Source organism: Gopherus evgoodei, chromosome 15 (genome assembly GCF_007399415.2).
Source record: "Gopherus evgoodei ecotype Sinaloan lineage chromosome 15, rGopEvg1_v1.p, whole genome shotgun sequence".
Classification (NCBI taxonomy): Eukaryota; Metazoa; Chordata; order Testudines; family Testudinidae; genus Gopherus; species Gopherus evgoodei.
In genome coordinates, this window is record NC_044336.1 from 21,656,871 (window position 1) to 21,678,267 (window position 21,397).

The 21,397-nt window shown below is 41.4% G+C and overlaps 1 protein-coding gene across 1 annotated transcript in view; it reads right to left on the reverse strand.

The window, feature by feature from the left end:
* The window catches only part of BPTF (bromodomain PHD finger transcription factor), a 92,873-nt gene extending 75,455 nt beyond the window's left edge, over window positions 1-17,418 (reverse strand). The window contains 3 exon segments of the mRNA XM_030535061.1: window positions 16,550-16,888; window positions 16,945-17,045; window positions 17,047-17,418. Coding sequence (XP_030390921.1) covers window positions 16,550-16,888; window positions 16,945-17,045; window positions 17,047-17,198 — 592 coding nt within the window. The 5' untranslated portion in view covers window positions 17,199-17,418.
* Between the last annotated feature and the right edge of the window lie 3,979 nt (window positions 17,419-21,397).

A 21,397-nucleotide genomic window follows, 5' to 3' on the forward strand; every position in this document is an offset into this window, starting at 1 on the left:
GGAGAGCTTTGTTGCTTTTTTTGGGTTTTTTTTGTAATTAGGAGGCAACTGGGGTTTTCAAATTTACTGAAAATAGAGTCCCAATCAGGACTGAGTTAGAGCACTCTCTCTTTTTACAATAGGTGGGAATTGTGGATAAATTAGTTTTCTAACCAGAGTATTCCCTCTGGCCACTGATGGTGGTTCTTTTCTGCTTTCTCTCTCTCACACATCCCTAAAATAAAAAAGTCTATACTTGATCTTCACTTCTGGCTTGCCATTATCTGGTAAATGTTTAAAACCATGCCTGCAATAAAACAAAAAAGGACCAGGGGGGCAGGAATAGCTCAATGGTTTGAGCATTGGCCTGCTAAACCCAGGGTTGAGAGTTCAATCCTTGAAGGGGCCACTTAGGGATCTGGGGCAAAATTAGTCCCTGATCCTGCTAGTGAAGGCAGCAGGCTGGACTCAATGACCTTTCAGGGTCCCTTCCAGTTCTATGAGATAGGTATCTCTCTCCTTAGGAAGTTTCCACCATGAAGGAGAGAGATGTCCAAATGCCCCTAAAACAGCTGCAGAAAAATTAATCTTATGCTTAGAACAGCCTTTTCTAATTATCAGAAGCCAGAGAGATGACTGAATATACAAAAGGTCAGATCTGTTGAGTTAGAAGGGTTTTTTTCAGCATAGAATACATTTTAAAGCTGCACCCAAACCAGTATAGAAAGATGATGATAGACTCAAAACAACTACTATATTAGGTAAATTGCTCCCAACCTGAAAGTAGTTAATCTGATTTCAAGTTTAATATATTTACTTTATAATGTGAATAAAAATCTTGTGCTACGATGTTTGAATTACACACTCTGAAAGGATAATACAATATAAAAGATGAACTGCCAGATGCTTCCATTATAGAAGAAATGGATCAAGATTGAGAAGTGTATAAAAATAAATTTCCAAGTTTAGTTAAGCTCGAGTTGTTACCCTGTGGAAAATGGAAGAAGGGCATATAAGCATTCTTTCAGTAAACAGCTGCACAAGTCAGTGGAAAATGTTTAAACATGGTAGGCAAAGAAGAACATCGGGATTTCACAGCTATAGATACAAAATGCTGTTGCAGCAAGAATATGTAGAAAGAATTCATTCCTTCTATTGTTAGGATTCAAAATTCTTTTAGGCTCAAACTTGAGTCAGTTTGATGAAGACACTTAGCACCAACAAAAGAACATGTATTTTCTTGGAATTAACCATAGACTCCTGAAACTTACTTCTGATTCAAGTGGAACAGTCTGGAGAATAATCCTAGTAGCTGTGCTCCTATCCCAAAAATTTTTCACTGAGACCATTCAACCAAATGCAAGGGAATCTACAAACAAATATAATTTTTGCTGCCCAAGTTCTGAATTAAAAGAGCTCCTCTATCTACCATAAAGGTGGCCACAAAAGGAGAGTAAGAAGCCTAAAGAAAGAGAAAGATAGGTCTGGATCATCTTCTATGTTGACCTAGAATCATCAGGCTTTCAAAATATGAACTCCGTACTCGGACAGTTCAGGAGTGAACTAGAAGAGGATATGACTGGCTATGAGACTGGAGAAAATTGAAGGCTTCACCCTAACCCCTGAGATACTTTGAAATTTGCTGCATTAGAATGTATGGGCTTATGAATTAAAAACACCAATAAGCTTATATTGTTCCAAAAATGAGAAAGAAGAAAGAACTATGTTTCTCTGATGCAGTTGTCTATTCCTAGCCTCAGAGGCAAAATTGATATATATCATACCGGTCTAAATAAAAGGAGTAGAAAGGCCATCATGTGTAACATTCCTAGCCTTTCCTGTCATGGTGAAAACAAATTAAGTACTTTGAGGAGAAGCTTGCTGGTATAAATTGCTGGTCTCAAATGCAAAGAAAAAAAGCTAATAACTGGTCAAGATAAGGAGAAGACTTACAACCTATTGACCAAAATGAAGCACTTCACTTCAGCATATGAAATGATGCACCAGTTACAGTTCTATTATTCCCATCATCCTCCAACTTCTACTGAAACTATCTATTTATATAGTGGTACACACGCTGTGGTCTCCCATGGCCCTCAGAAGAGGTAAAATACCTGTTACATTAATAACTGAAGCAGGTGTGAGAAGTAAACTGAGCTCTTAGCTTCAGGACATAAGTTGCAATGACATCTTTTTGTCTCTAGTTTGCCTTGGTATAAAGCAGGGAGGGCTAAATTGCAATGAATCTAAGGGGTGCAAATGAGCAAAGGTATGTCACATTATGTAATGTTAAATTCACAAAATATGCACCTAATTAAATTCCTATGTTACACTTTTATAAATTGCCTGTTTACAGGCAAACATACCTAGTTCCTCGTTACAGTACTTCAAATTCCACTTCAACTAATACCATTGTAAAACATAAATTATTTGACAGCCTCTCCTTAAGAGCTGAGAGTCATCTCTCTCAGCTCAGCCACACTTTGTTTTGAGTAATTCAGCAATGTATGCAGAGTGGATTCCAGAACCAGGCAAGAAAAGCATACAAAAGATGCAGAATGTTTTACAAAAGAACAATACCCAGTCATTTCTTATATGAATGGCTTAGATGCATGGTATTTAGGCCAGTCTTGTGCTTTTATACTTATTTGTTAATATGGCTGGTGCTATATCCTCCCTCACAAAGCCTGAAGATTATGAGACAGACATAGAAGATGCACTGGAATATTCAGAAGACAATGTTACATATGTGTAAATGTATTATTGTTAGTGAATGTGGCACAGAACTGTAATAACAATAAGTCAGTCAGGAAAAAAAAAGAATGACAACTTTACAGAAAAGAATTCATCAAATCATCTAGTCTCTAATGAAGAATCTGTACTTCCTGGGTAAACCATTACTAAATTCTGCACCCCTGTGGCAGCTTCATTTAAACTAAAATTAATTTATGATTACACATGAAATCAAACCAGGAGTACCATTGCCCCTATTTTGATATTCAATTCAATTTTACACCATCCCATATTTACAATAGTCTACATATGTTTTTGTGTTGACAATACTGTACAAAATTACACTGCAGAATTTGTCACTCGTGAAGCTGAAAGCTTGAGGATCTAAAAAGGATGAAGCTAGGATTTTTGGCACCTACAGTGGCAAGAGAGTTTTGGACCATGGCACAACCACATTATGTTTGTGTGTATGATTCTGATAACTATTTCATTGCCAATCATTTTAACAATTGCCATTTGAAGAGTCATCTATAGGTTTTGGAATTATTCCATTGAGATGGATAGTTCATTTCCAAAGTCTCAGAGCTATTATGTTCAGATTCTTTGTCAAAGAAAAAGGCTTCGAACAATTAAAAAAAAAAAAAAAAGCAGTTTGGATTCTGAAGTACAACTCTGCAACAATGGTTGAATTCAACTTTCCAAAATCCAAATTAATTTTACTTCTTTTTTCAGAATCTCAGGGAAGTCCCAATTTTTCAAAGATAATTTCAGATATTTTACTTTAAGAATATGGATATTTTGATTTGTGAAATCAAACTGGATACATCATTAACCACATGGATTTCTCAGTTTAAGAGATCAACAATAATTAGGGCTGTCAATCACATTTAACTCACGCGATTAACTCAAAAAAATTAATCGTGATTAAAAAATTCATCTCGATTAATCGCAGTTTTAATCGCACTGTTAAACAGAATACTAATGCAAATTTATTAAATATTTTGGATGTTTTTCTACTTTTTTTTAATATATTGATTTCAATTACAACAGAATACAAAGCTGATAGTGCTCAATTTGTATTATTTTTATTACAAATATTTGCACTGTAAAAATGGTAAAGTAGTAGTATTTTTCAGTTCACCTCATACAAGTACTGTAGTGCAATCTCTATTGGGTAAGTGCACTCAAAACCAAAACAACGTAAAACTTTAGAGTCTGCAAGTCCACTCAGTCCTACTTCTTGTTCAGCCAATTGCTAAAACAAACAAGTTTGTTTACATTTACGGGAGATAATGCTGGCTGCTGCTTATTTACGTCATCTGAAAGTGAGAACAGGCATTTGCATGGCACTTTTATAGCCGGCATTGCAAAGTATTTACGTGCCAGTTATGCTATCCCAGGGGACATGCTTCCATGCTGATGATGCTCATTAAAAAAAATAATGCATGAATTAAATTTGTGCCTGAACTTCTTGGTGGAGAACTGTATATCTCCTACTCTGTTTTACCTGTATTCTGCCATATATTTGATGTTATAGCAGTCTCGGATGATGACCCAGCACATGTTCATTTTAAGAACATTTTCACTACAGATTTAACAAAACACAAAGAAGGTACCAATGTGAGATTTCGAAAGATAGCTACATCACTCAACCCAAGGTTTAAGAATCTGAAGTGCCTTCCAAAATCTGAGAGGGATGAGGTATAGAGCATGTTTTCAGAAGTCTTAAAAGAGCAACACTCCGATGCACAAACTATAGAAACCGAACCACCAAAAAAGAAAGTCAACCTTTTCGCTGGTGGCATCTGACTCCAATAATGAAAGTGAACTTGCATCGACCCGCACTGCTTTGATGGTTATCAAGCAGAACCCATTATCAGCATGGACACATACCCTCTGGAATAGCGGTTGAAGCACGAAGGGACATAAGAATCTTTAGTGCATCTGGCACATAAATATCTTGCAACGCCGGCTACAACAATGCCATGTGAATGTCTGTTCTCACTTTCAGAAGATATTGTGAACAAGAAGCAGGCAGCATTATTTCCTACAAATGTAAACAAACTTGTTTGGGAAATTGGTTGAACAAGAAGTAGGACTGAGTGGACCTGTAGGCTCTAAATTTTACATTGTTTTATTTTTGAATGTAGTTTTTTTGGGGGGAGGAGGGTACATAACTCTACATTTGTAAGTTCAACTTTCATGATAAAGAGATTGCACTACAGTGGTGAATTGAAAAACACTACTTGTTTTGTTTTTTACAGCGCAAATATTTGTAATAAAATAAATATAAAGCGAGCACTGTACACTTTGTGTTGTGTTGTAACTGAAATCAATATATTTGAAAATGTAGAAAATACCCAAAACTATTTAAATAAATAGTTTTCTATTATTGTTTAATTATGTGATTAATCATGATTAATTTTTTAATTGCTTGACAGCCCTAATTTTTTAATTGCTTGACTACAGAGGAAGCATTTACATTATAAACCATTATTTTCAAGTGCTTACACATCTCCCAAAAAGCTTCCCTTTGGACTGAGATTTAAGATCGCTTTGCAAACAGTTTGGCTTTTTTCTCAAGATGTCTTTCATGGTTACGTTTTCAGACACTGAGATTTGACAATTTACTTTTTTTTTTTTTTTTTTTTAAAGTCAAACTTGCCATGTCTACACTGGGGGTTAAGTCAAAACTACAGTGCTCAGGGCACAAAATTTTTCCACAGTCATAAGACATAGCTAAGTCGATCTATTTTTTAAATGTAGACAGGCCTTAGGCTTTGCCTATTTAAGAAAGCTACACCAACTCTAAAAGTAAGATTTTAAACCAATTTAGTTAAACTAGTGCAAACCTGTGTGGACATTTATTTTGGTTTAAACCAGGCTTATATTGGTTTAACTTTAACTGATTAATGCTAAAGGTAAACTAAACTAAACCACACAAACTGAATTTAAAAAGTGTCCACACAGAGGTTTTTATCAGTTTAAACTGGTCAAAAGCCAATATAAATTAAACTGATATAACTTTCTCATACAGACATGACTTCAGACATATCCTTCTTCAGCTTCATTAAAAGATTTTAAAAAACAGAGCACATGTACACACTGACAGCTGTATTCATTACAATTACACACTGAAATACATGCATGGGGCATGGTTATTTTGACGTCACCAATACATATCCATCACAGCCAGATTTACTCCACTTTTATGTACCACTTCAAGTTTACTATTTCCCTTACAGTCAGTTTACAGCTGTGTTTTCTCACATAGCAACATAAAGGAATATTTTTAAAAAGAAAGAAAATGTGATAGTAAAAACCACAACAAATTGGCAGAAGGACTCAGAAGCAGGCGTAATACCTGAAACTACTTTTCACTTTAATTGGTTAGATTTCAAGTTGATGGTGTCTAAATTTAAACCTAACACTTAATCAAAGAGTCATACTATTCATAGTTATGGTTCCCACAAAGAGGCAGGACTTTATTTCATTTGTACTGCATCCTTTCACAACTCATGCATACCCTTTCACCTAGTCCCTGAATCAAAATCCCACCTGCAAGGACATTCTGGGTGAGCCCATACAAAGCAGGGGCAGAACTCCACTCATGCTCAACTCACGTTTCATGGCTTTCTAGTTATTTAGGGTGTGCTTGAGACCCTACTGCTCAGTAGCAGTTTTCAGGCAAGAGAGCCTGATTTAGCAGCTCTTTCCCATTTTCTACTCTCTGACTGAGGGAGATGGCTGTATTTAAAACTAAAGACTAAACAATGTGATTGATGTGGCACCAATTATTCAAGTATCAATAATGAAAGAGCATTCATATAAATCTAATATGCCCAGATCAGAAAGCTTTGACTTGAAGCATCAAGAGAATTGGTGTGTTGACACACACACACTTATAACTGCTTCACACAGAAGCGGTACAAGAATTATGCAGCCATATACAATAAATTTCTTAAATTCTTTTAACAAAATGACAAGAGATGGCTGTGTGGTATGGTCAGGATGCCAATAGATTTTCTAAATTTAAGCTGTACTCAGCCACATGTTCTACTGAACTTTTGAAAGCCCCTAGAAAATAAGTCCTCAATTCAAGAATGACATTTTGTAATGTAGAGGTTCGATACTTACACCCCTCGGTATGAATAACGTAGGAGAGGAACCCAGGACGGCCATTGGAGGGGCAGACTTACGGTTTATTGGTGCAGCACAGAAAAAAAAAAGTCTGTTAGCTGGCTTGCACTAAGGTTTGATTAGCATTAGCTGGCAATTCCTATAGTATAGATTGCATGACAGTAAAACGTTTTTGCTGCCTTTGTTGTCACCTACTGAAGTTAGCCATTGGAATTTTAAGTTAGAAAGCAACAAGCACCCCTTTGCAAAGTAGGACTGAGCAGCTGAAAAGAACAAGACAATTTCCCTAGCCATAAAAGATCTAAACATAAAAAGCATATGCGAGGATAACTTTTTGACAGTTTTTTTGGTCCTTCAGATAATACATTTTATACCAATTACCCATAAGGCAAATGTGCTGAGCAACCTAAGATGACCATTATAATTTTCCTTAAAAATGATACATCTCAAGAGAAATTCCCAATTACTCTTCTCCAATTATATCTCAACCTCATTCTCTCAAGGAATGCTTGGTGTACCAAACATCAACGATTAATAAGAGTAAGCAGAGAGTACAAATCAAAGCAGGAACCTTCCACTGAAAGATTTCCTTAATACAAAAGGTCTGTATGACTTTTCTTAGATGGAATCATTAGACAGAATCAAGAAGGGTGACAGTAAATGTGACAGACGCCACACCACATCCATAGCTGAACTATAAAGCTTAGTTTTGCACTACCATTATTTGCAAATGAAATAAATCTTCAAATATTCAGATTTTTCTATACCCACAGAAATCTATTCAAAACTGATCCCAGGAGTTCCAAGATTATCATACAAAAATGTCTTGAGGAAAAACAACTCTGGTCATTCAGCTGCTCTGAAACAAGACAATTTCAAGTACACCTCTACCCCAATATAACACTGTCCTCAGGAGCCAAAAAATCTTACCGTGTTATAGGTGAAACCGCATTACGTCAAACTTGCTTTGATCCACCAGAGTGCACAGCCCCACGCCCCCCTCTCACCCACCCGGGAGCACTGCTTTACCACATTATATCTGAATTTATGTTATATCAGGTTGCGTTATATCGGGGTAGAGGTGTATCAGTGGGTAGTCGTGGTAGTCTGTATCCACAAAACCAACAAGGAGTCCGGTGGCACCTTAAAGACTAACGGACAATTTCAAGCGCTTCTCTCTCTTATTTCAGATAGCATAGAAGAGCTCTTTTATGCTATTTCCTTTCACAGAACTACTCCAATGACAAGAATAATATATCGTTAGCAGAGATGGGCCCAAACACAACCTCTAGATCCAAACCAGTCCAAACTTTGTGTCCTAAACCCCCCTCTCTGAAGGCTTGTCTACAATTTTCACATTAGTTCAATCTAACTAACCAGGTTAAAAATGTTATTAAATTAGTGCAACCCCTTAAGTGTATACACTTATAGTGGTACGAAGGAATTTTTACCAGTATAATATATGTTTCACCAACCCACACCCTGATATCCAGATCAGATCTAGGAATAAAGGGGCAATCTCTACCACTTGATCTCAGCAAAAAGTGACAAGGATTATCATCAAAGCTATCCATTAGTACCAACTTTGATGGACAAATATCTACATCACAAAATTCACCAACAGGAATTGAACAGAGATCAACCTCATTTTACAGTGAGAACAATAAGCAAGCAGCCAGCAATTTTGGTCACTGCTTACTCGGGCTGGATTCAACCCAGAACACAGATATTAGATAACATGTAACTCAATACTAACTATGCATAGATTTGGGACTTTAGACATCTGCATTCCAATAACAGGAAAATTTAACTAATATTTAAAGAGGGCATTCAAAGGTTTTTCAAGCCCACAATTGACTTCACAAGGTCCTTTAGAATTTTACCTCCCCAACTGCTTTTCCCACGAACATCCACAACACACCTTTCAAGATTCATGGATCCCACACACGCAGTGCATCTCATCCAGTGCACTAAATGCCCCAGTAACAACTATGTCTGTGACACAAGACATTCATTATGCTCTCAAATGAACTCACACAAACAAAATGATAAAAGACAAAAAAAATAATAATAAAACCTATCATCTGTGGGTGAACACTTTTCACAAAGTGATCACTCCGTACCTGACCTATCAATCTTCATCCTCAAAGGAAACCTGCACAACATTTTCAAAAGATGAGCCTAAGAGCTTAAATTCATCACTCTGCTAGACACTAAAAATCATGGGCTGAAAAAAAGACACTGGATTTATGTCTTATTACAACAATCTGCAACCCACTAGCCCTCTCTTTTTGTCTTATAGCTACATAGGTGTTAACGGGCCACTGTATCCTGGGTGGTCACTTACAAAATATGCTAACTAGTTACACCGCTAAACAATGTGTTGCACACCTTGCATTTTCCTGTGATGCTGAGAGTGCCTTTTCCAGACCTGAAGAGTAGCTTGAAAGCTTGTCTCTCTCACCAACAGAAGCTGGTTCAAGAAAAGATACTATCTCACCCACTTTTGTCTCTCTAATATCCTGCGATCAACATCGTTATAACTATACTGCATATATCTGGGTCATTGTGCCCAATCTTATCCCTATTTCTTTTATTTTATAACCCACAATATGCACCCATTAGGCCTGTGGGCACTTTTCTAGTTAATTATTGTGTATTTTAATTGCAAAACAAATACAATAAAGACTATATTATTCAATTATTCACCTGCTAATCAAAAAACAAGCTGTACCTTATAACCCATATACTGCCACTTTAAATGTATTGAAACAGATGGACTTTCAGCAGGGCCTGAAAGTTAACCAAGGTGGGTTCTGGTGGGCAGGAAAGAAATAAATTCCAGTGGGGGAGACCTTCATGGAAAAGGCCTTTTCAGAACCCCCGTTTTGTTTAAAATGAGTATGTTCCAACTAACCACAAATGCAGAAGCACCACACAAGGAGAAGCAATCTCTCAGCTAACCAGGTCCAAAAGCAATTTGAAAATTCTAACGAATCAACAACCTGAATTCCAATCAGAAGTCAAGGGAAGGTTTAAACTCTTCTTCCACCAGACAGTTACTATCATGTCTTAAATTGACCAAACATGATCTCGAGACCAATGGCAGCTGCTTCTGGCATCTGTTAGCCCAGAAAGCTCTCAACTAAGTTTAGTTTCTCTCCTCCAAAACCTTTCCCGTAACTTTAATTGCCAATAGGAACAGCAGGCCAGCTAAAATGTAAGTAATGAATTATAATCCTTCTTTACTTACCTGCCAAGACCTCAGTTCAGAGTTCTGTGTTATATCATCACCTTTTGCAGAAGTCAGGAGACACATAAAAGAGCACAGGGAACAAAAGGATGTTCGCTGCTCTAGGCCAATGGGAGCTGCTGGAAGAGGTGACTAGTACGTCCCTAGTCCCACGCTGCTTCCAGCAGCTCCCATCGGCCTGGAGCAGCGAACCGCAGCCAGTGGGAGCCGTGATTGGCCAGACCTGCAGACGCGGCAGGTAAACAAACCGGCCCGGCCCGCCAGGGGCTTTTCTTACACAAGCGGTATCCAAGGTTTGGGAAGCACTGCTCTAGAGGCATGAGGATTCCCTAGAAAAAGGTGCTCTCCTCAGCTCCTATCTCACTTTTCAATACATTGCCAAGCTTAGTCAAAGAGAGCCTTTTTTTAAATACGTGTTTTTAACAGATGTGAAAAAAGAGGCCGCCAATTTTCAGATAAAAGTGCTGTGCCATAGAACTTTTCTATAGTTTGAGGAGATGATACAATAAGAGTTAGGCAGAAACTGGATTTTGTATTTCCAGGAAAATTCACAATTTTGAAGTTTCTTTTGTTCCAAAATGAAAAGAAAGGTACCCTAAGATTTCCTGTAAAGTGATTTTTAAAAACTGTTTTGGGTCATTTGTTTTTCTGTCACATTTTTATATTATATAACAAAAAAACAAAAATCATTTTGAAAAGGAAAATCATTCTATTCCAAAGAGGTCAAAATGGAACATTTCAACCTCAAAATACTTTTTCAATTTTTCTTTCAAAATGAAATTGCATACACCAAGATGTGTTTCCAAAAAATGTTTCAGTTTGAATAAATCAGCATTTTCCGAGACAAAAACATTCAGTCAGAAAATTTCTGACCAGCTCTACTCACAACAATGGCACCAGTTTGGATGTTGCTGTGCAAGATGTACACCTTTTTTCAGATTACTTCTATTGCTTGGAAAATAAATCAAGATTAGACACAGAAATTGTACCAGCTTCCCATAAAACACCACACACCAAATTGTTTGTGGAACCGCAGCAGGGACAGTATGGATGAGACAGACCAGAATATGGTCCTTTGACTGAACCTTGAGCATCATTTTCTGGGCTCAACTTTTGATTTATAGAATATTGCACTCCCCTGTGAGCCACTGGACCTGTCCCAAACACACAACCCTCCCCTTCCCATCACTTATACTGCTGTGAAATGGAATTTGGAGTTATTGTGGCCTATATAGATATATCTATATATATCTATATATATCTATTTAGCATCAAGGACATCAGCACACTTCTAAAAACAGTGGGTGTTAGTTGCTTCTGAAATAAGCTGATACATGCTGGTTTCACATAAGTTCAGTTTCTTATAAACCTGACCATCCGCATGAAAACCATATGGATCCCTCTAAATACTAGTCAGCTACAAAGATGCTGTTGTTTCCTAAACTACTTCCCACATCCTTTTAAATGTTTTGGTGAATAGTATGAGATATATCAATAGCTAAGTCCAGCGTGGTCATTTTGAGAGGTACTCAGTGTCTCCTATCATCTAAGCAAAATTTCAACCCAGAGATCCAACACTGAAAATTTACAGGATTGATGCAATTTAGCTATCTTTTCAGCAATTTAGGATGACTGACACCTTTATTTTATATTCAGCATCTGTAAACTTAATTTAGGAATTAGAATAAAGTATATTTAAATTTTTCCATGGAAAAAGACAAGAAAATCTACCAAAAATTATATTGACTAATTATTTGTCTGTATATTAATACCATGTGACACTGAGGTCACAGATCAAATTTGAAACCTTACTGCAGAACTAGAAGAAATTTACAAGGTAGCTGGTATGGCACAATATACAACTGCTAATAAGCTAAGGAGGAGTTCAGATCCAACTATTCACAGAAAGAATGCTCCTTTTTTTTAAAACTTAGGCAAAAATACCACAACTGTTCTGGTTTTTATTTTAAATGGATTTTTAAAAGATTCTTGAGCTGGCATACAAATTCTCCCCTTTCTGATAAAAGATGCAAGTCAATACAACAGAATTAGCTAGAAACCTATTCACTTGTTCTTTTACACAAACTTCTCACTAGGATTGTCAAATCGCCTCATGGTCCTTCATAATAGGCACAATCTCTAGGTAACATCTCTTCTTCATAATTAAACAACCAGTTACAGACTGCCTCAAGAGAAGCCATGCCAGGTTTTATTTAAAGCCCCGTGCATGCTTGGTAAAGACTTCAGGAGTTTAGTCAGTGCTGTGTGAATATTCCTACAGCGCAGAGACATCAGTAAAGTTTAGTTTATGTACCTCAATACCAAACCTTAGTGCCTCCATTAAAATAACACCCCTTCATTTAAGTAACACCTCTTCATTTAAATAACCTGAGACATAAAAAAATATTAGGCAATAAAAAGTACAAACAATTAAAAAGTTTGACAGATGTGCAACACTTATAATTCTCCAACAGAATAATTTGGGCTACAAATGTAAGACTCTGGTAAAGTGATTAGTTTCAGAGGCAAATAATGATGGCTTATAGCTGCATTGCCTTCACATTGCCAAATCCAAGTCAAGAAATTTAATGAAGTGTTTATACATATAGTCCTCTGGCTCTTCACAAATCCAGTGCTTTAGAATCATTTGTCAACCATACTGACATGTCATTCTCTCTGTTAGGCAAAACCCTGATTTGAAGCCATGCTGCAAGAACCAACTGCCTTCCCAGGGTTTTGTGGGAAAAGGAGGAAATAATTGAGAAAGAGATGGGGGGGGGGGCAGGATGAGACTGACTGTTCGGGTATCTTGTTTAAGCACATAGTTTTAAATTAAGCAATGTTCCTGAAGTATTGGATATGCATAATTACATCCTAATAAGCTTAAAGTAAAAGGTTAGAGTAGACAAGTGGACGAGACAATGTTTTGAAATACAGAACACAAAGGATAACTGTCTCAAAATTTCTTGCTGAAATAATGGAAGTCAAAGGCATAACAGAATAGGGATACACCTCTACCCCGATATAACGCTGTCCTTGGGAGCTAAAAATATCTTACCACGTTATAGGTGAAACCACATTACATTGAACTTGCTTTGACTGCCAGACTGCGCAGCCCCACCCCCCCAGGAGCGCTGCTTTGCTGTGTTATATATGAATTAGTGTTATATCGGGTAGCGTTATATCGGAGTAGAGGTGTACTTGGATCAGTGGTGCAGTAAATTTGCTGAACTAGTCAAAGTCCCACTACTAGCTGATTGCCAAAACATGACTGATGCTGGTTCCCCCAGCAAAAGAAAAACATCACATCCTTTGGAAGCAACAAGCAGCCATAATGGTTGTGCTTACAACTGAATCTGCACTAATTGTCAAGCTTTATATCAATGCCGTAATGATATTCCTAAGATTTTATTTCCTAAACTTAAATATTCAAGTAACATCAAAAGTAGTAGATACTCCACTATGCACATTGAAGAGACATCACAAACTTTCCAGTAGAACAAAAAAATGGAGCTCCCTTCCCCCCCCACCCCACAATGCAGTGTCAACCTGCGGAACTCCTTGCCCGAGGTGAAGACCAAGACTATAGTAGGGTTCAAAAAATAACTAAATAAATTCATGGAGGATAGGTCCATCAAGGGCTATTAGCCAGGATGGGCAGGGATGATGTCCCTAGCCTGTGTATGCAAGAAGCTGTGAATGGGTGACAGGGGATGGATCACTTGATGATTAGCTGTTCTGTTCATTCTCTCTGGGGCACCTGGCATTGGCCACTGTTTGAAGACAGGATCCTGAGCTAGATGGACCTTTGGTCTGAACCAGTATGGTCATTCTTATGTTCTAGGGACATAACATCATGTTACCTTTCAATATATTAATACAATTCTAAAAAAAAATTAAAAATCTATCTCACTCGTGTAAACTGAATGTGATTTTTGATTGGAGTGTCCACATATGGCTGGTGAGACGTGTCTGACTGACACTTGTAGTTAAATTGTCTACACAGCACAGGCAGCAGCATCATGATTTCCTCACACACATCTCTGCAAAAATGCTGCAACCATGAATAGGACCACACCTCTAATGAGAGGATACTTCAGATTCCATGCCCAAATCACTTCTAGGATCTGATGAGATTAAGATACCAGTTACTGCTATCTGTAAGTGGCAGTGTTTGTGATACACATATTTGTTCAAATTAAAAGTTGGTACTTTATTATTCATCACCTGCAATAAGCAACATTAGGCATCACCTGCTTCTTTTCTGAAGATAAGAATTTGAGAGGCAACTCAAGACACAAAATTATTTAAGTAACTTAAAAAGTAAACCTTTCAGTATACCGCTAAAATATCAGCCAGGCTACAATACAGTATTTCTTACTACCAACAGGCAACTCAGGGACAAGTATGGGGTCTATATATGTGATGCCTCAAAAGATAACATTTTAAATATACACATTTTTAAATTTGAGATTTAAACTCAAATAAGCACATAAATTTATAATTCTACCGGTTCTTATAAAATGTACTGTTGTTTTAGCAGTAGGCACTTAAATACCACATACCTTGTGTATGCATACAGTGACAATATGCACACGTGCCCAAAGGTATCTTGTTGCTTGCCAAAATATTTAATCTCTTTAATTTAGGTACTTTTTCTCAGGACTTGAGAACTTTTATATTGTATTCTGTATAATGGATCTTACACCGGGATTTTTGGCATCAAAATATTTCTCAGCATGAGCCTATGAAGTCAGCAAACAAATTCTTCCCTTGACCAAGCAGAAGGTGGGTAACTATGAAAGGCTCTCACATAACTAAATGGAAATGTAATAGTTAAGAAAATGCAGAATAGTAACTTTCAGTGCTTGGGTCTAAACTTGGTACAAGAGTTCATCTTTAAACAAGGACTATTTGAAAGACATCAAATTGATCAAAGTACAATCCCTACAGGTGAACTAAAATCCATTTTCCAAAAGATGATCTCTCTTTGGCAGTTACATTATATTTAAATTGTCTTGCAATTTCTTTTAAAAGACTACTGCATTTAGGATCCTTAGGATATGAAAGTGGTGCCTTTAAAAAAAAAAATTCTACTCCTTTAGAAGTTTTGCAAAGCCACATAATGGCATCCCCATTGCATGTGTCCATTAAGTAGACAAATAATTAAAACAAACGACACATTCTAGCAACCTGTACTACTGCTCCTTCTCAAAAGCTGACTACAAGTTATACAAGACCACACAGCTACTTTATTAAGTACAATAAATTAACACGAGCTATCTGTTTTTCTCCTCAATACCAAATACTTAGATTGCAAGAGTGTTTGTTGACTATGGCCCAATTCAACAATTTTTTTTTTTTTTTTTTTTAAAGTCAAGCCTAAACTCTACTGGAGTGAAAGTGAACCTTAAATAAAAAGTAGTGATAACCTAGACAAATCATAATTTTTGAGTGAAGCTTCAAAGACTCCTATAATAAAGCAAATTACGGAAAAGAGGAGTGCAAGGTTTAAAAATTTTAAAGAGCAGAATTTTGTTACTGATGTACAAAGAATACATTTTATAATTAAAATAGATAAACTGTAAATCCAAATAATCAAAGTGAGTCTCAAACCCCTAATTAATAAACCAAGTTTTAAAGTTTGCCACATTTTGAAATAAATGCAGTGTTTAAATGCAAATGTTCTGAAGACAAACCTATTTCACCTTTGATTTCCATTTTTACCACTTTTAGTTCAATGTTTGGAAGGGGGGGGGTTAAAATACCCCAGTAATTAAAACTGGGTTTAAACTAGTGCAATGAAGCCCAGGGAATTTTCCCCCAAACTGCAACAATGCAATCTCCATTTTGAACAATGCACCTCCTTTCCCTTCTAGTAAAGCTAGTTTTGTTCTGAGGCCACTAGACACTGTATGCATGTCTGCAAAGCACACTTGCAAATCCAGTGTTTAATTTTTGGAGGACACTTCATGTTGCATGCACTTCCCTTCCTTGTGTCTGCAAGAAGAACTTTGTGTTACAGGCATCCTTGTCTATATGTATCTGCAAGGACCCTTCAGTATGCATGCATCTCTTTTTTCCTTTATAAAAGTACCACTGGATGCTCTATACAATTCCTTCGCCAGTTTGTGAACACCTTCTGGTGTAGCATGCGCCTATGCAGTTGCAAGCCCTCTCTCTCTGTGTCTGATAGCTTCCCTACTGTGCACATATTATTTCTCCTTCCCTGTGTCAGTTTATAAGCACCTTCTGATTCTCAACGCATTTGTGTGGTTGCCAGCACCACTTGATTTGCATGCCTCTCTCCCCCCGTATCTGCTTGCAGGCATCCCTTACTATTGCTGGCCTCTCCCCTCCCCTGTGAATGTGTTTTTCCAAACCTAGAGGGAGCATGTAGGGTGCCCTCCCTTTCTTTGACAGTGCATCCCATTGACTCTATACCTGGGGTGCTGCTGTAGGTGCTGTGGCTCCTGAAGCTGCTCTCAGTGCAATAGCTGGCATCATCTTCATCCTCCATTTCCTCGGGGTAATCGGAGTCGTCGTCGTCCTCCTCCTCCTCCTCCATGATCTCCTCTTCCTCCTGCTCCTCGGAGTCCTGGTTATCCTCGGGGTCCCCCTCCTCTTCCTCTTCGGACACCACGCTCTCCTCCTCCTCTTCGCTCTCATGATCATCGTACACCACTTTGCTGATGCTCCTCCTGGACGAGGCAGCCCTCCCTTGGCTGCTGCAGCTGCCTCCTGCGCCTCCTCCCCCTGATCCTCCAGCCGCAGCCCTGCCCCTGCCCCTACTGCTGCTGCCTCCACCGCCAGGGGTGCTGCTGCTGCTGCCGCTGCCTCCCTTCCTCTTGCTGCCCCCTCTGGGGGAGACGGTGGAGGAGGAAGAGGCCTGGGCAGCCCCGACCCCCCTCGGCCTGGGCCCCACCGCCTCCACCTGGGCCGAGGCCGCCCACCTGCCCCGACTGCTGCCCCGCTGCCGGGACCTCAGCCCCCCAATGGGGCCCGGTGGGGCGGGCGGAGCCGGGGAGCTCGCCTGAGCGCTGGCCGCCGCAGGCTGCTGCTGCTTGGGCGGCCTGCCTCGCCGGCCCCGCATCTCTGGGCGCTGGCTGAGGGGGGAAGGGAGGGGCAGGGAAGGCTGGGGAGGGCGCTCGGAGTCCGGACAGGCAGCTGCGGGGAAGCTCCCCCCCCTGCGAGGGTTCCGGGCCGGGGAGGGGGGCCGCCGAACTGCGAGGGCCGGGGGATCAATCCGAATTGCCGGCGTCCCGCTCCGGATCGCTACCGGCCGCCATCTTGTTTCTTCGTCTCTGCCTCGGCTCGCTCCGCTCTGACTGGGGGAAGCGGCGGCGGCAGCAGGCCCTGAGTGGCTCACGTGACCTGCCAGGCCGCCGAGCGCGGCCAGGTGGCGCTGCGGTGCCGACAGCGCTTCGTCTGGAGAGCCATGTTAGCGCCGGGCAGCGCTCCCGCCCCTGGCCCGAGCCCACCTGCCGGGCTCAGCGCAGAGTAGGGCGCGGGGCTCCCCTCGATTCCGGCAAGGTTCCCGGGGCCCTTCGGCTGCAGCCACCACCGGGCTCTCCTCATACCACAGCTACAGAGAGGACAGGGCTGCCCCCGCCCACGGCTCTCTGCTCCCTGTAGCTTGTTCGCCTCTGCACCTGCTGCAGGGCTCTCCTCACGCAGCCAGTACAGAGCCTCCAACCCCAGGACTCCCTCTACTCTGTACCTGTGTCCAAAACATGGCATCCCTCCACCCCTTGCCAGCTTCAGTCCCCACAGTCCCCCTCTCCAGAGTCTGGGCACAGGGCTCTTCCCCCTCTGTATGGCTGCACAGGCCAGTCATAGCACACCCACCCACACCACACACCCTCAGTAGGGATTCTCCCAGCTTTACCAGGCAGAGGGCAGGGCTGTCCTCGGTGGTGTCCTCCTGAAGCAGCTGGGAGCTCTACTGCACCTCAGCTGCCTCCAACACAGCCCAGTACCAGGCAGGTAACAGGGCTCGCCCTAGTCTATCTGTCTTCAGTCTTCATCGCTGTTGTGTGCATAGCTAAGAACCCTCCTACACCCCACAATGTCTAACCACAGCCAACACCAAGCAGCAACAGCGCCAAACCACAGAGTTTACCCCAGTCTGCATTTTCTTGTCTTCCATCTTCAACCTATATCTCTTATTTGCAGATGCTGTACCCACACTCCAGTCTTGTTTGGTACAAAGCATGGAGTCGGGCTTAATCCACTTTGTACTTTTCTCACATATCTCATAGCTCCATGCTTCATCTATATTATATTCATTTTCCAGGAAGCCTGAGAATTATGACAACTCTGCCGAATCCAATCACAGCATCAACATCCTATTTCCAACACTGGTCATTAGGCGTAACTCCATTCAAGTCAACTGAGTTATACCAGTGTAAAAGTGAACAATCAAGCCCCAGACATGCACATTTCTTAGGCCATGTCTACACTACAGAGTTAGGTTGACTTAAGTTATGAAAATGTTCATAAACTGCTGTAATCACATCACTTTGTGCATGTTCACACCATGGTCCTTGTGTTGGCTGAGCGCATCCACAGTTGGTGCTTTAGAACCAACAGAGAGAGCAGTGCACTGTGTGGGTAGCTATCCCACTGTGCAAATCACCATCTTCTGCAGCTAGACGTTCTGGGAATTGATCACAATGCAGCACAGAGGCAGGATCACCATCCCATGATGCAGTTTTCTCCATCCCATAATTGCAAGGGCTTTCAGCTATGTATTGTGACATTTTTCAACTGCCCCTGTAAACTTTGTGCCCTCCATCTCTGCCTGAAAGGATGTGTAAGCAGAGTCAGGATAAGCTCTACCCTGACATCTGGTGGAAAGAATTTCAGAGAGTGTATTTGCATAGGCACGCCTACCCTATCCCAGACTGCTGAGCTGTGGGACTGCTTGGTGACAAATGACTCACCCTCAGTTGGGTGGTACTTGCTAGACAAGGGACATGGGTTCCAAACCCAGTGAATTTTGAGGCAGGCAGGCAGGCAGCCAGCCAGCCAGCCAGCCAGCCGGCCGGCCGGCCGGCCGTGCCTGGTGGTGTAGTTGCCTTGTGGAGCCAGAAGTACCAGTTCTACCCTCTCCACTGTAGAATGTCAGAGTTGATTTTTATTCCCTCAAGAATCTAAATACAGGTTACTGAGCTGAATTCACTTTGGGCTAATGGTGCACTAGCACTGGGGCTCCCCCACTAAGAGCTGAGATCACTAAAGAGCTGAAATAACTGAGCTGAGAGCACTGAGTACTGTGCTAACTAGTGGGGGAGCCTGAAGATATACTGTGGAACAGAGCAGCTGGTGGAGTGGAGCAGTTGTGGGGACGGTTGGAGCGGATCACGGGACAGCTGGTGGCGGCAGAGCGGAGTAGCTGTGGGATGGGTGGAGCGGCCCACAGAGTGAGCAGAGCAGAGCAGAGCCGAGCAGTTTGCAGAGCAGCTCATGGAGCAGAGCAGCTGGTGGAGCGGAGCAGTTCCTGAGGATGACTGGAGGAGCAGAGCGGAGCAGCTGGTAAAGCGGGGCAGTTTGTGGAGAAGGCAGAAGCAGAACCCACGGAGAGGCAGGGCAGTTGGCCCCGGACCACTTAAGGTGCCCCTTTCTATCCAGGCTTGGGGGAGGGACCTCTACAGATAAACTCTCGAATTCTGGGGTGGCATTGACCAGAGACTTTTGGGTTGTTGGACTTTGGGGTGATTGGACTTAAAACCCTGAGGGGAAAAAGGACAGTGCCAAACGTACTTGGAGGTGGGTTTTTTGTTTATGGTTTGTGTTATAACCCGGTTTGTGGTGTTTCTCCAATGGGATGCCGCATTGATTCCTCCCTTTATTAAAAAGATTTTGCTACACTCAGACTCCGTGCTTGCGAGAGGGGAAGTATTGCCTCCTAGAGGCGCCCAGGGGAGTGTGGTATGTGAGTGTCCCAGGTCACTGGGTGGGGGCTCGAGCCGGTTATGCATTGTGTTACTGAAATGGAACCCCTGGATACTGAACCCGGCCCTTGTTGCTGCCAACTCAGAGGGGCAGAAGGGTTACATTTTTGGGGGCTCGTCCAGGATCCCTGGGTCAGTACCCCTCGCAAGCACCTGTTGAGTGTTCCACTGTATTGGGAAATAATTGTGTTTATATTTTGAGGAAACTACTGTTTGTATAATGGCTAATATGTCGGGTTTGTTGGGCCCCAGCCCTGCAGCCTCTAGCTCAGGGGCGGCAGACTCAGCCTATGATTGGGCAAAAGCACTGGGGCATATATTGGAAAAGATTGTGTTGGCCTATGCTACGTCGAACTCTTGTCGTAAGTTAAGGTTATTTGATGGGGAAGAGAAGTTTGAACTCTGGTCGGAGCATACTACTGAAATGCTGCGGGAGTGGGCCGTACCCAATGTAGAAAAGCGACGATGTCTAATAGAGAGCCTTAGTGGCCCAGCATTAGATGTAATTCGCACCCTGAAGCTCACTGACCCTGAGGTCAGTGTGAAGGACTGCCTAGAGGCCCTTGATAATACCTTTGGGAGCGTAGAGGGCCCTGAGGACAGTTACTATAAATTTATTAATTCCCGACAGCAAAGGGGTGAGAAAATTTCAGCCTATATACAGAGGCTGGAGAGATTACTTCAGAGAGCTGTTATGAGGGGAGCAGTGACTGCTGAGCAGATGGATCAGACCAGACTGGCTCAAGTTATAAGAGGGACTCAGTATCGGAACCAATCCTACTTCATCTCCGACTAAGAGAATGGCAGGAACATCCCCCAAGTTACTCCCAGCTGATAAAGAAGGTCAGGGAAGAAGAAGAAAGGCAGGCAGCCAGCGAGTGTTGGGAAGCCCAAACATTGGAACCAACCAGCACGACGCCACCGCTGATGGCCAGCGTACTGATGGTGAGCACCACAGAGGAACTTGCCCAACAAATGCAGGTCCTGACAGAACGGATAGCTGAGCTGCAAAGCATCATTGACCAAGCTAAGATTTCCAGGAATAAGGAGCCTCAGACTGTGATGATAGAGAAGTCAGTATCTAGAGTCACCGTCCCACCTCGCCGAATGGGGAAAGGACAATTCTTTTGCTACCGGTGTGGTCAGGATGGGCACAGTGCTGCTAACTGCCATAAGGAAGAGAACCCCTCCTTAGTGTATGAAAAGCTGAGGATTAGTTGGAAGAGATCCAGTAGCTGCCAGAAGGTCCGGGGACAGAGACCACCTAGGCCTAGAGGATTTGAAGATTCCCCCAGAAGAGACCATCCAGCTGGGATCCCTGCAGGACTGATAGGGC